Here is a 15,869-nt window from a genome sequence, read left to right as displayed (position 1 = left end):
GGGGAGATTGAGTGAGGAAAGTGGTCAGTGGAAGCATGTGACTAAAAGAACCAGGCAGAGGAAAAGACAGGCTAGTGAAGGCAAAATAGAGCTCAAGAACAGGTTTGCAGAGTTGGAAAATGAAGAAGAGGCTCAGCAGGTGGTCACTGAAGGTGGAAGGGCAAGGAAGAAGAGAAGAGCGGCTAGTCCTATAGGAAAAGGGGAAAAGTCAATGGAGACTACACCAAATATGAGCCCCAGGAGGATACAGGATGGGTTGAAGAGGATTACAAGGGAGAATAGGAATGGAAAGAACTTGCAGTCAGACAGAACAGAGGATAGACTGGAGAATAGCACCATCACCAGGAAAAGGCAGGTCTATGTGATTGGGGACTCTTTACTGAGAAAAATAGACAGGCCTGTAACCAGAGCTGATCCAGAGAATAGAAAGGTATGCTGTCTTCCAGGTGCTAAGATATGGGATGGAGACCTGAGGTTGAAAAGGATCCTAAAGGGAGCGGGAAAGAATCACCTAATTATCCTTCAAGTGGGAACAAATGATACAGCTAGCTTCTCGCTAGAAAGTATTAAGGGAGACTATGCTAGGCTGGGGAAGACGCTTAAGGAAATTGAGGCTTAGGTGATCTTCATTGGGATTCTGCCTGTTCCTAGAGAAGGGCAACAAAGGTGTGACAAGATTATAACTATCAACGGATGGTTTAGGTAGTGGTGCTAAAAGAGGGCTTTGGGATGTATGGCCACTGGGAGGCATTCGTGGACAGAGGACAGTTCTCTCGGGATGGACTTCATCTGAGTAGGGAAGGAAAGAGACTTCTAGGATGGAGGCTGGCACAGCTGATTAAGAGAGCTTTAAACTAGGAATTTGGGGGAGATGGTTGGGAGATGTCCAGGTAATCTCCACGCCGGATTTTAGCATTGAGAGGGAAGAAAAAGTAAGAAAGGATTCAGCCGTGGGTAGGAGAATGTATATAAGGAGGAAGGGCAATGTGGATACCAGTCTAATAGGTTATACTGGCTGTAGAATGACCGTGCCTAATAGGGTACAGAATGTGAGTGAGGCCAAACAGCAAAAATTAAGATGTTTGTACACCAATGCGAGGAGCCTAGGTAACAAAATGGAGGAACTAGAGCTACTGGTGCAGGAAGTGAAACCAGATATTATAGGGATAACAGAAACATGGTGGAATAGTAGTCATGACTGGACTACAGGTATTGAAGGGTATGTGCTGTTTAGGAAAGACTGAAATAAAGGTAAAGGTGGTAGAGTAGCATTGTATATCAATGATGAGGTAGAATGTAAAGGAATAAGACAGAGTCCGTCTGGACAAAAATTACATTGGGGAAGACAACTATTAGAGCCTCCCCTGGGATAGTGCTTGGGGTGAGCTATAGACCGCCGGGATCTAATTTGGATATGGATAGAGCCCTCTTTAATGTTTTTAATTAAGTAAATACTAATGGAAACTGCGTGATCATGGGAGACTTGAACTTCCCAGATATAGACTGGAGGATGAGTGCAAGTAATAATAATAGGGCTCAGATTTTCCTAGATGCGATAGCTGATGGATTCCTTCATCAAGTAGTTGCTGAACCGACTAGAGGGGATGCCAGTTTAGATTTGGTTTTGGTGAGTAGTGAGGACCTCGGAGAAGAAATGGTTGTACGGGATAATCTTGGTTCAAGTGATCATGGGCTAATTCAGTTCAAACTGAATGGAAGGATTAACAAAAATAAATCTGCAAATAGGGTTTTTGATTTCAAAAGGGCTGACTTTCAAAAATTAAGGAAATTAGTTAGGGAAGTGGATTGGGCTGAAGAACATATGGCTCTAAAGGCACAGGAGGCCTGGGATTACTTTAAATCAAAACTGCAGAAGCCTGCATCCTAAGAAAGGGGAAAAAATTCATAGGCAGGAGTTGTAGACCAAGCTGGATGAGCAAGCATCTCAGAGAGGTGATTAAGAAAAAGCAGAAAGCATACAGGGAGTGGAAGATGGGAGGGATCAGCAAGGAAAACTACCTTATTGAGGTCAGAACATGTAGGGATAAAGTGAGACAGGCTAAAAGTCAAGTAGAGTTGGACCTTGCAAAGGGAATTAAAACCAATAGTAAAAGGTTCTACAGACATATAAATAAGAAGAAAACAAAGAAAGAAGAAGTGGGACTGCTAAACACTGAGGATGGAGTGGAGGTCAAGGATAATCTAGGCATGGCCCAATATCTAAACAAATACTTTGCCTCAGTCTTTAATAAGGCTAAAGAGGATCTTAGGGATAATGGTAGCATGACAAATGGGAATGAGGATATGGAGGTAGATATTACCGTATCTGAGGTAGAAGCGAAACTCAAACAGCTTAATGGGACTAAATCGGGGGGCCCAGATAATCTTCATCCAAGAATATTAAAGGAATTGGCACATGAAATTGCAAGCCCATTAGCAAGAATTTTTAATGAATCTGTAAACTCAGGGGTTGCACTGTATGATTGGAGAATTGCTAACATAGTTCCTATTTTTAAGAAAGGGGAAAAAAAAAAAAGTGATCCGGGTAACTACAGGCCTGTTAGTTTGACATCTGTAGTATGCAAGGTCTTGGAAAAAATTTTGAAGGAGAAAGTAGTTAAGGACATTGAGGTCAATGGTAAATGGGACAAAATACAACATGGTTTTACAAACGGTAGATCATGCCAAACCAACCTGATCTCCTTCTTTGAGAAAGTAACAGATTTTTTAGACAAACGAAACGCAGTGGATCTAATTTACCTAGATTTCAGTAAGGCATTTGATACCGTGCCACATGGGGAATTATAAGGTAAACTGGAAAAGATGGGGATCAATATGAAAATTGAAAGGTGGATAAGGAATTGGTTAAAGGGGAGACTACAGCGGATCCTACTGAAAGGTGAACTGTCAGGCTGGAGGGAGGTTACCAGTGGAGTTCCTCAGGGATCAGTTTGGGGACCAATCTTTTATTACTGACCTCGGCACAAAAAGTGGGAATGTGCTAATAAAGTCTGTGGACGACACAAAGCTGGGAGGTATTGCCAATTTAGAGAAGGACAGGGATATCATACAGGAGGATCTGGATGACCTTGTAAACTGGAGTAATAGTAATAGGATGAAATTTAATAGTGAGAAGTGTAAGGTTATGCATTTAGGGATTAATAACAAGAATTTTAGCTATAAACTGGGGACACATCAATTAGAAGTAACGGAGGAGGAGAAGGACCTTGGAGTATTGGTTGATCATAGGATGACTGCGCTGCCAATCTGATATGGCTGTGAAAAAAGCTAATGCAGTCTTGGGATGCATCAGGAGAGGTATTTCCAGTAGAGATAAGGAGGTTTTAGTACCGTTATACAAGGCACTGGTGAGACCTCACCTGGAATACTGTGTGCAGTTCTGGTCTCCCATGTTTAAGAAGGATGAATTCAAACTGGAACAGGTACAGAGAAGGGCTACTAGGATGATCTGAGGAATGGAAAATTTGTCTTATGAAAGGAGACTCAGGGAGCTTGGCTTGTTTAGCCTAACTAAAAGAAGGTTGAGGGGAGATAGGATTGCTCTCTAAAAATATATCAGAGGTATAAATACTGGAGAGGGAGAGAAATTATTTAAGCTCAGTACCAATGTGGACACAAGAACAAATGGATATAAACTGGTCATTAGGAAGTTTAGACTTCAAATTAGATGAAGGTTTTTAACCATCAGAGGAGTGAAGTTTTGGAATAGCCTTCCAAGGGAAGCAATGGGGGCAAAAGATCTATCTGGCTTTAAGATTAAACTCGATAAATTTATGGAGGAGACGGTATGATGGGATAACATGATTTTGGTAATTAATTGATCTTTAAATATTCATGGTAAATAGGCCTAATGGCCTGTGATGGAATGTTAGATGGGGTGGGATCTGAGTTACTACAGAAAATTCTTTCCTGGGTATCTGGCTGGTGAATCTTGCCCATATGCTCAGGGTTTAGCCGATCGCCATATTTGGGGTCGGGAAGGAATTTTCCTCCAGGGCAGATTGGAAGAGGCCCTGGAGGTTTTTCGCCTTCCTCTGTAGCATGGGGCATGGCTCACTTGTTGGGGGATTCTCTGCTCCTTGAAGTCTTTAAACCACGATTTGAGGACTTCAATAGCTCACATATAGGTGAGAGGTTTTTCGCAGGAGTGGGTGGGTGAGATTGTGCCTGTGTTGTGCAGGAGGTCGGACTAGATGATCATAATGGTCCCTTCTGACCTTAGAATCTATGAATCATTTGACAGTGTTTCCTAACCAGATATGTCCACTGGAGTTAATAAGAAACTGACATTATCTCAGAGGGAAACTGGCAGACTGTTCTTTCTAAAGAACAGGGAAAGATGACACAGTTATACAGTTTTGCATGTCTCTGTGGACCAGATCTGCTCCATTCCTACCAGTCTTAGAGATGGTAATAGGGTGGCACTCCTCCTCTCAGATTGCTTATCAATGCCAGAACTTTATGGAATTCAGCTAGTGAAGGAAGCCCCAGCGTGGAAAATAAGAATGAAAATTATAATGAACTAGGAAACAGATGCTAAACAAACTGCAATGAGTTGCACTGGCTTCTCAGATGACAGTTCTTTTATCTCTTCTTTAATTCCATGAAGCCACAGGATCTCCTAGGATACAGGGCTTACTATAAGAGCAGCAATCCAGGATTGCTGCTCTAGACCCTCTCTCTCTCCAATCTAGACTTCACAACTTTATTCCGAATTTCGTAAGTAGTCAGTGCTTCTACATTCCAGCTGTAGATAGGCAATGAAAACAGTTTGGGACTGCATTCCTATTTTGTTTCCTTCAGAACGGCATGCTTTCACCCTACACAATAATGAAAATGTTAGGACAAATGATTTACCTTACGCTCTTTAGTTCCAAAAATGACAAAAATTGTGCCAGAAAAGCCAAGTGCCCAAAAGCATGGAAAGCACTGGTCTATGCAGAGGGCTGAGACACAGGAACTCCTGAGACCCACTTCCAGTGTTCATACCCTTTGCAGGTCTCAATTTGTCTGCCTCAATTTCTTCACCTATGAAATGGAAATGTAAACCTACACACACCCTTCCCCAGGTTGTTTTGAAAATAAAGTAATATTTGCAAAGCACTTGGCCGATTAAAGGCATTACATAAATGTTAAGTGTTAGCTCTCACGGGAGGACTGGAATTTCTAAAGCCCTTGTAAATATGTCATTTCTGTAGTCTGTTTTGAAGGAGAGAAGGAATATGGGCTTCAAGATAAGTTTAATATGTTACATACATAAGACGACCACATACTTCAAAATTAAAATCCTCTGTGTAATTCATCAAGCCATACTTTAAAATCTAGTTCTCTCAACTAAAGAAGGAAACCAAGAATTCATTCTTCTCTGCAATTTAAAACAAATACTGAAATTCAACTTCATGCATGTTCATCCCAGAGTAGAGAGAGGCTAGGAGAACAAGAGCAGGAGGCTTGTTTCAGAATTCTTCCTTTTATCATATGTACCTCTTACTGAAATCACAAAAAGCAGAATTAGCACTGCCTATAAGAAACCTGTTTACAGTGGGAACATGAGTCATGCTCCTAACTGACTACTGGAAACAGCAGCTCCCAGAAATGATAAAGTACTTTTAATTCACATGAGCGTGACTGCTATGTTATCTCCTGTTAACAGTGTGGTCTGGGGATTAGAACAAGGGACTGGGAGTCAGGAATTATAGGTTCCATTCCAGGCTCTTCCATCAACCTTAGGCAAGTAGTAACCTCAGTGCCTCAGTTTACCGATTGGCATGGTTGGAATAACAGTACTTGCCTACCTCAGAGGGTTGTTACAAGGCTTAATTTAATGTTTGTAATGTTAAGATCCTAAGTATTATGATATGAAGGGTAATTCAAGTCATTCCTGTACAGCACATCTCCACTATCTTATCTCAGAAGTTTGAAAGTGCCAGCCCAAAATTTCTGTCTTTATATTTTGATCTTTAAGCTGTGTGTACAAGAATGTTGTTTGAAAGACTAAAGGCAAGGAATCTGAGTAAGTAATACAGTAAGAGAAAATGAATTGCAATGTCATCAGCTTAAGAAAAGGACCAGCACATCAAGAAAAAAAAATCATATCCTGTTTTTCCTTTCTGTTTCCACAAAATTATTGCTATAACAATGTGGCACTATAATGATGCTGTATAAGGCCACAGTTACACAATACTTCACCTAGAGTTCTGCATCCATTACGGGTCAGTGATCACCACACCGCAGAGAAAACATAATGCTAGTGCAGGCCTGCAGTGCAGAAAAAACATAGTATTGCAAGACATCTAAAGTGTAACATTATGAAAAGAGCCTGAAAACACTGGATTTTGTGTTTCGTCAAAAAAGGAGAGCACCACTGGGATAATAAGAAGTCAGTGTTTCAAAGCTATTAAGGAAACACACACACAGAGCAAAAATCTTGCCCACACCAACTATTCAAGCAAACAGCAGAGATCAAAGCACAATTTAGAAAGGAGTTAAGGCAAAATTTGCTTTTTACATATGGTCATAGATTATCTAGATCAGAACAGTATCAAAGACAGCCATTGAATACTTTGAAACGGCATCTACAGGAGTTTCTCAGAGAGATCGTAGGAAGGTAAGATACTGAGAAATGAGGAAATAAGAAGGCCAGACAAGGCTGGCTGGAACCCCATTGCTTAGACTCTTATTAATTTACAAAAGAAATCATAGCACTGAGTATTGAGCTACAAGAAATACACATTAGCACTGAATCCAGTTGGAGTATAACTAGAGCATTGTTTTACTGTCAAAGCTGTTAAAGAATGATTTCTCAGTATGGGAAAGTGCCTGCTTATTTCCTGAATGAAACTCCTTCAACACAACTAGCTGGGCTATTCCCCAATAAGTCCAAGAACAGTTTGCTAGCCCTAAATATATTCTGGAGTAAAAGAAAGTGGACTGACCTTTATCATTGTATTATAGGTTAGCCCAAAAACCCTAACCGGGCCCAAGACCCTATACAAACACAAAACAGAAGAAACACCTCTGTCCTAAAGAGAACAACAACAAATGGGTGTAAAATAAATGAAGGGAATGGAGGAGGAAGGATGAGAGTAAACGTGATAGGAACATGTAGCTAGCTAGGTTAGCTATGTGCACAGCTAAGACACCACTGAGCGTCAATCAGGTTATTTATTTGTATCATACAGTTTTAAAATTATGTTATATTAGTAGCCTTAGTTTGTTAGTCTGTTTAGCAAGTGTGAAACAACGCTGAAAGCAGAGTCAGCACACGTTCTCTTGAGAAGGGGGTGATGGGACAGCAGTGCGCATTGAGGAAACTGCTGTAAAAAGAAAATAGGAATAACTTCACAGTGAACTTCCCTCCTATTAACAGGATAATCTAAACAAGCAAAAGATCAACAGACAAGTTATGGATGGCAGAATGTAAAGCCATCAAGAGGGCAGCCCTAATGCCTCTTGAGAATGGCCCAACACTCAGGAAGACAGAAGGTACTTTGCAAAATGTCAGATGGCTAAATGTCAAATGGGAACTTTTCCATGCTCAAGCTGACCATGTCTCAAAAAAAGAAAGAGGACATGTTAGGTAGAGAAGGACAAGTGTATTTAAAACAATTACTCTTTTTGATTAGAGGTACATCTAGGAAAAAAGAAATTGTATCCTGAATTGTTGATAAAACTATATTAATCCAAATTAATTCTTGATGTAAATCAAGAGAAGTCAGTGGTGTTGTACCAAAGAAACATTGGCATAATGTTTATTCTAACATTACGAGTGCTTTAAAATATTGTTTGATAGGCCTGTATCTATCAGGTGAGTCAGAACATCTCTCATCATAAAGTAAAACAAAAACAAAACCCCAAAACACCACCACTGATTTGAGAGAGAGGTTTTTTTGATGCATAAAATTGCATAAACATTATAAGTTACCTTTGGAATAAAGGAAGTGTCTAGTTGAAAGAAATAACTATCTTTTGTCATTCTAAAGAAAGGGGTGGATCTAATGTCAAAGCTTGATAGGTCTCAATTCTTCTGGCTTGAAGTAACAGCCAGAAGGGAGGTTGTTTTCCAAGATGACAACTGTGCAGTGAATAAGCAAATAAGGAAAGCTCAGCGAGTTCCTGCAGATCCCATACTCAGATACCAGGAAGGAAAGATACTTTATCCCTTGCCTCTAAGATATATTCTTGAGGATTTTTTTTTATGTTTTTTTGCTCTCCATAGCATCCACATTGTTGTGCCAATTCACCTGAATGTGGAATGTAGAGAATGATACTAGACTGCAAATCTCAGATTTTAAAAAAATGGTAGCTTATTAATCAAAATTAAAAGCAAACTAGAATTTTGCCACTTAATTTTGCTGAAATTAATAAATTGTTGTGTAGCAAATTCTTACAAATAAGTTAAATTGTGAACAAATCGTAACATCTCTGTAAAAAAAAAAAAAAGTCCTGAAATACTAACATGGGAAATGAAAGGGGAAAGAATGGGTTGTTCCAAGGGATAACTCAGACTTGGCAGCAAATACCATTTCATTATGGCAAGATATGGTGGGGCCCAAGCAGTTACCATTATCACTTTAGTCACAAGATACTGAGAGATCATGAAGATCCCTTCTCTTTGGGGATCAATTATGGAAGAAATCACTGAAGTAAAGGCTTCCTTCAACTTTGTGACTGGAGACCTTATTTTGTCTGTGGCCCCAGTAGTTTGAGTTTATCCAGCACTAAAATATATATCTAAATAAAGATCCCTATCTTATCAGAACAGATTCTAAATGCTGACAGATTTGTATGATACCTTTAAGATGGATGCCAACAATAAAAGGACCTCTGGAGCCATAAGTGAACTGCCATGTCTGTTACTACACATTATGTGAAACCTAAAAGGATCCTACTATCGGTAATAGGAAAATTGACTTCATCCCTATGCACAGTAAGAGTGCATTTTCTTTCTTTACTCATGCCTAGATTTTCATAATTGTTGCTGACTTTTAGGTAGGGAACTTGTTTATGCAAAGAGCTGACAAGATAGTGCAGTAAAGAAGTTAGTAAAGGAATTCCAATATGGAAATAAAGACATCAAGTTGATCACAGATACAAAAGGTAGATCGTGCCAAACCAACCTGATCTCCTTCTTTGAGAAAGTAACAGATTTTTTAGACAAACGAAACGCAGTGGATCTAATTTACCTAGATTTTAGTAAGGCATTTGATACCGTGCCACATGGGGAATTATTAAATTGGATAAGATGGGGATCAATAGGAAAATTGAAATGTGGATAAGGAATTGGTTAAAGGGGAGACTACAACGGGTCCTACTGAAAGGTAAACTGTCAGGCTGGAGGGAGGTTACCAGTGGAGTTCCTCAAGGATTGGTTTTGGGACCAATCTTTTTATTACTGACCTTGGCACAAAAAGTGGGAGTGTGCTAATAAAGTTTGCGGATGATACAAAGCTGGGAGGTATTGCCAATTTAGAGAAGGACAGGGATACCCTACAGGAGGATCTGGATGACCTTGTAAACTGGAGTAATAGTAATAGGATGAAATTTAATAGTGAGAAGTGTAAGGTCATGCATTTAGGGATTAATAATAAGAATTTTAGTTATAAGCTAGGGACGCATCAATTAGAAGTAACGGAGGAGGAAAAGGACCTTGGAGTATTGGTTGATCATAGGATGACTATGAGCTGCCAATCTGATATGGCTGTGAAAAAAGCTAATGCAGTCTTGGGATACATCAGGAGAGGTACTTCCAGTAGAGATAAGGAGGTTTTAGTACCGTTATACAAGGCACTGGTGAGACCTCACCTGGAATACTGTGTGCAGTTCTGGTCCCCCATGTTTAAGAAGGATGAATTCAAACTGGAACAGGTACAGAGAAGGGCTACTAGGATGATCTGAGGAATGGAAAACTTGTCTTATGAAAGGAGACTCAGGGAGCTTGGCTTGTTTAGCCTAACTAAAAGAAGGTTGAGGGGAGATAGGATTGCTCTCTAAAAATATATCAGAGGTATAAATACCGGAGAGGGAGAGGAATTATTTAAGCTCAGTACCAATGTGGACACAAGAACAAATGGATATAAACTGGCCACTAGGAAATTTAGACTAGAAATTAGATGAAGGTTTTTAACCATCAGAGGACTGAAGTTTTGGAATAGCCTTCCAAGGGAAGCAGTGGGGGCAAAAGATCTATCTGGCTTTAAGATTAAACTCGATAAGTTTATGGAAGAGATGGTATGATGGGATAACATGGTTTTGGTAATTAAATATTCATGGTAAATAGGCCCAATGGCCTGTGATGGGCTATTAGATGGGGTGAGATCCGAGTTACCAAGGAAAGAATTTTCTGTAGTATCTGGCTGATGAATCTTGCCCATATGCTCAGGGTTTAGCTGATTGCCATATTTGGGGTCAGAAAGGAATTTTCCTGCAGGGCAGATTGGAAGAGGCCCTGGAGGTTTTTCGCCTTCCTCTGTAGCATGGGGCACGGGTCACTTGCTGGAGGATTCTCTGCTCCTTGAAGTCTTTAAACTACAATTTGACGACTTCAGTAGCACAGATATAGGTGTGAGGTTTTTTTGTAGGAGTGGTGGGTGAAATTCTGTGACCTGCGTTGTGCAGGAGGTCAGACTAGATGATCATAATGGTCCCTTCTGACCTAAATATCTACGAATTCTGCATCTAGAAGATGCACTTTAAAACACAATGGAAAGTTAGGGGGAAATAGTCTTTTCTAGCCTTGCCTCTTGAGAGAAAACTAGAGAAGCAAGGACTAAGTCACTTCCTCAAATATTATGTCATGAGTTACTGCACAAGGATAGCAGACTTCCCTCTAATATCCCTTCAATTAATTACTAAGGGAGATATCAATAGAAAAGAAAACATTCTATTACAGTACGAATGTTAAAAAGTAGAGTGGGAAGACTTAGGTCTTTACAATAAAGAAAATCAACTTTTTGAAAAAATACATTACACCTTCCTATCCATTTTCCAGGCAATTTTAAATTTCTGCCATCTCTATTCTCCCCTTGATATACGGGCATAACACCCATTATCACCAAATTCTATGTTGAGCCGAGGGAAGAACAGGCCGTTATATAACACCAAATCCTGTCACGATTAAGCCACAAAGAAGTTAGCCTATAAACCCCTGCAAAAAATAAATTTGAAGTTGGCAAACATGAAGAGTTTGCCATTGTTTTCCTTTGTAAAACAACAATTCCCTGAACCCACATCCATTTTCTTTGCTCAGTAACGACTGTTTCTCCTGCTTTGCATTGGGTAGATAAGCAAATGTCAGCATTGCACCATTTCACCACAACTTCTGTAAACAATACCTTGGTATTCTACTGTGAAACACAAATTTCAAAAGTTTTAGAAATTCTTTTCAGAGACAAACATTAATGGAAAAGTTTGCTAAGGAGAGTATTTTCCCCTCTTTCCTCAGCAGCGGAAGAGCTCCCAATGTGGCCTATTCAACTCCCATTGAAGTCAATAAATGTCTCCCAATGAGTTCAATGAGAGTTGGATCAGGCCTTAAAAGCTATGCGAAACTAAGGGATGGTCTCTTTTCACATAGCTACCAACAGGTCCTGCAAATTAACTGAACTGCACACCAGATTAACACTGCAAAAGTGAAATTTATCATACAGGTAAGATGAAGACCTTCTTTTACTTATCACAACCACCATAAAGAAAATGGCTATCTGCAAACATTAATTCACACAAGGAATACAATTTCCCACACAGTCCCACTATGCTTTTGTTTTCTAGCATCACACTTTTCCTTCTTGAAAGACTCATTCCGCATTAAAACTCCCAGACATGTGCTTAGTCCACTAACAACAATCTATTTTCTTACTTCATTACTGACTTGCTGTGCCCTTTAGCGAATCACTGAACCTCAGTTAGCCTCTTTGGTAAAGAACGAATGAGTTATTTTAGGACCAGAACAATTTAAAGTTTTGCAAACATTCAAACTTCACCCATTTTAATAGCTCACAGCCAAGTTGTTTGATGGTCCCTAAAATTGTGAGGAAAAAAAACTTAAAATTCTCTAAATCCCATTTTACATTTCAGCACTTCCAAACATGTTAGAACAGATCATTTGTACCTTTTTATAAGGCTACCATTTGCTCATTGAGGCCTTGCTCCTACTCCTAAAGCTGTCAGAGTTAGTTTTTCTATTACCTTTAAAGGCTATGTCTACGTTGCCACTTTTGTCAGTATAATTTATGTCACTCGGGTGTGGGGGAAAAAAAAAACCCCCACCCCTCTGAGCAACATAAGTTACACCAATAGACGTGCCGGTATGGACAGCACTATGTTGGCAAGACAGCTTCTCTCGCCAACATAGTTACTGCCACTCATTGGGGATGGTTTAATTATGCCGACAAGAGAACTCTCTCCTGTTGGCATAGAGCAGCTATACAGGAGACCTTACAGCGGTGCAGTGCATCGGTGCCGCTGTAAGCTCTTAGTGTAGACGTGGTATTGCATTAGGTCCTAAGAGACAGAGTCTCACAGAAAGGAAGAGATTTCTCTCCCAATCCTTGGATTGTTTGTAGGATCTGTAATTTATGCATTGCTATTGCCTGGTTGGCCTTACAGTTTGTAACCTCCAGACCTCAATCCTGCTCCCATTAAAGCAAATGGTAAAACTAATACTGAATTCAACAGGATCATAATCATGTACATAAGTCTCTCTGTAACTGGTTCCCTTGTTAAACAGTGGGATGGGGCCTCCCATCCAAGCAAGCTCTGCACTTTGTGTTCTGCTCTTGAAGAACTGGCCCTAAGAGGTCACTTGCCTTGATTGTGCTTAAGACTGGAACTGGTGACTGACCAGAGACAGAATTCCTTCCAAAATAAACAGCAATGATATGACTCAAGCCAATGAACTATGGGCACTGCAGTGAGTGGCCAGAAATATTCATTTCTTAGCTTGTCTGTATCTTCACAATATGTTTCCTTTCCATTCGTTCAAAGCTTGGGATCCTCAAGTCCCCCTTAAACATGGATCTTCAATACAATATTTGCAATGGGAAGTCTTGGATCTTCAGTACATCAGAGAGAGGACATTAGGCCAGCACGAAATGTATTTGAACGCAGCTAGCTCTAAAGGAAGCTGCCCAAGACTGTGTCCCTTCACCATTCCTTGTTAATAAGCTTCTCCACAAACTACCTAAATCAAATTTAGTGTCGGTGCATATTTTCATTCAAGTCAGCAATAAACACATAAAGCTGCTCAACTGATTTATTCCCCCCCACCCCCAGCCCAGTGTTAATAAAGTCATTTTCAAAGGTACAAAAGTCTCACTTTCATCAAGTCCCCTCTATCTGGGCATTCAAAATACATCCAGTCACCAGCAATTATCACCGGGACTTAGCAGAGCAGTTTATCATTTTAATCCTTTTACTGAGGAAAATTAAGTATGTAGTACAGCGGTAAACATCAATTGTGGTAGCAGTGGAGTCTGAGATACAGGAGATGAGCTGGGGTGCAAGAACACCAGACAACTACTGTAGTCTCCTTCATTCCACCTTCCTAGCCCAGCCCCCAGAGCCAACGTGTACAAGGAGGATGGAAATTTTTTAGAATGGGAGCGATCAATGACAAACACTGGTGTTGCGCTCCGCGCTGCACAGGCCTGGGAAGGGATGTGTTAAATCCTAGTTCCCCATCCTCTCCAGCAACACAAACAGAGTTAGCCACCTAACATAATCCTCTCACTCAAACATGCTTATGCACCAATTTTGGATTAGCCAAAATTCTGTTATTAAACATCTGCAAGAATTCCTTCCCCCGGGGCCTAAGGGGCAGCCCAGAGAGAAAAGCAGAACAACGTTATTTTGCAAAACAAGGGGATCACTTCAGGAAGGGAGAAAGCAGCCTCCCCTGGGAGACGCTCCAAGCAAGAGACCCCCACTCAACTCAACACATGCACCACCCACCCCTAGCAGGGGCAGAAAACATCCCCGCTAGATGGAGGCAGCGTGTGACAAGAGACACTGCCAGCCCCCAGGGGCCCTAGCCCCATAGAATCATCATAGACTATCAGGGTTGGAAGGGACCTCAGGAGGTCATCTAGTCCAACCCCCTGCTCAAGGCAGGACCAATCCCCAATTTTTGCCCCACATCCCTAAATGGCCCCCTCAAAGTTTGAACTCACAATCCTGGGTTGCGCAGGGCAATGCTCAAATCACTGAGCTATCCCTCCCCCCATGGCACGGGGAGAGAAGGGGGAAGGAGCAGCGAGGGGCTGATGCGCATTACCCTTGATGTGCCCGGATACTATGAGCGTGGGTGCTCCGCTGCCCCACACACCTCCCCGGAGCGCCGCCGCCCCCCCTCCAGGGGACACCCCCTGACCCGGGCTGGGAGAAGCGGGGCCGGGGAGGCTGCTGTACTCACTCGGCGTATCCCGTGGTCCAGGGCAGGCGCTTGGTCTCCGTGTTGAGGATGAGGATGGGCCGAGCGATGTGGTCGGCGGAGCACTCCACCTCGTCCGCAGACAGCCCCAGGAACTCGGGTCTCCCGTAGGGGAAGCGCAGGGGCAGGTCCGAGCCGCCGCCGCCGTGCTCCGAGCCCGAGCCGCCAGCCATGATGCCTCCCATGAAATTGGCCACGGCAGACTTCACCCGAGTGAGCATGTTACTCCCGCCGGCCGCCCCCGCAGCACCTTCCAGCGCGGGGAGCCGGGGCGCTGCTCCTCAGGCTGCCCCCGCGGCACTTCCGCAGCGGGGGAGCGGCATGGAGCGAGCGGCCGGGAAATTCACCAGCGGGGCCGAGCGAGGAGCTGCGGGGCGCGGGCTGCAGCGGCGGCAGCAGGTTCCCCCTCCCAGTGCGAGGAGCGCTGAACTAAGCCCAGGAGCAGCGGCGGCGGCGGCTCTGTCATGTGATTTACCCGGGCAGCTTCCTGCTCCTCCTGCTGCAAAAAAAAAAAAAAACTCCTGGCAGGGGCAGCAGAGGGGCTTGGGCGGCAGCTACCCCTTCCACCTCCCCCCGGCAGCAGCAATGCAGGCCCGTTTGGTGCTCGGAGGAATGTTTTCAGGGGGGAAGAGTGGTTAGGCTCGTGGGCAGATTAGGGTAATCAGAAAACTGTCAATAAAACAGGTGTGAATTCACGCCCTGCCCAGAGGGATCTGGGAGCTCACCTGTTACATCAGTGATCCCCCTAAAGTCAGCTTGAACGAAGAGATCAGAATGTGGCCCCGATGAAGTGAGCTGTAGCTCAGGGAAGCTTATGCTCAAATAAATGTGTTAGTCTCTAAGGTGCCACAAGTCCTCCTTTTCTTTTTGTGGATACACACTAACAGGACTGCTACTCTGAAATCTGTGTGAGTGGGGTTCCTTTTAAGTAAATAAAGAGCCCCGCAATTATGGATAGCATGGTGGAAAGAGGGAAATCCTGACGCAGCTGCTAACTCTGCGGGAGATTAAAAAGAAAAATACTTCCCTATCATAGTAAAACGGTACATTCATTTTGGACACAAATCGCACTTTCCCTCTAAAACTGCAATTTTATCTAACTCTGAATTCAACTTTACAATCGATACAGTGCAGCTAGTGTTGTGGGATATTTTATTTTTTATTCCTATGATATTGAAATCAGGGATGAACCTAAAAGTCAAGAGATAGGAAGCTCAGAACTATCCGGACAAAAGGGTTACCTTACAAAAGCCTTTGAAGGGCATCTTTTAAAAGAATGTTTATTTACAGTATTAAAATTTAATTGTATGGATTGTTATACTTCAAGGACTGGTGGCAGTTTGGATCAGAACTGCTGGTGTCTGTTGGTTTACACCATTAGAACCAACTTGTTAAAACATGTGGGTCATATATAGCATGT

At 42.1% G+C, this 15,869-nt stretch overlaps 1 protein-coding gene across 2 annotated transcripts in view; it reads right to left on the bottom strand.

Annotated features, from left to right (window-relative positions):
• PPM1H (protein phosphatase, Mg2+/Mn2+ dependent 1H) overlaps nt 1-15,096 on the bottom strand; it is a 206,278-nt gene extending 191,182 nt beyond the window's left edge. Inside the window, exon 1 of one of the 2 annotated variants that reach the window (XM_027826419.3) lies at nt 14,432-15,096. In XM_027826419.3, the coding sequence (XP_027682220.2) occupies nt 14,432-14,670 (239 nt within the window). In that variant the 5' untranslated portion in view covers nt 14,671-15,096. The remainder of the gene's footprint in view (nt 1-14,431) is intronic. The other variant, XM_037887539.2, reaches the window with a different exon arrangement.
• Nucleotides 15,097-15,869: the final 773 nt, after the last annotated feature.

Source organism: Chelonia mydas, chromosome 1, assembly GCF_015237465.2.
Source record: "Chelonia mydas isolate rCheMyd1 chromosome 1, rCheMyd1.pri.v2, whole genome shotgun sequence".
Taxonomy (NCBI): domain Eukaryota; kingdom Metazoa; phylum Chordata; order Testudines; family Cheloniidae; genus Chelonia; species Chelonia mydas.
Note: the sequence above shows the minus strand (reverse complement) of the source record. Positions and strands in the feature narration are given on the sequence as shown.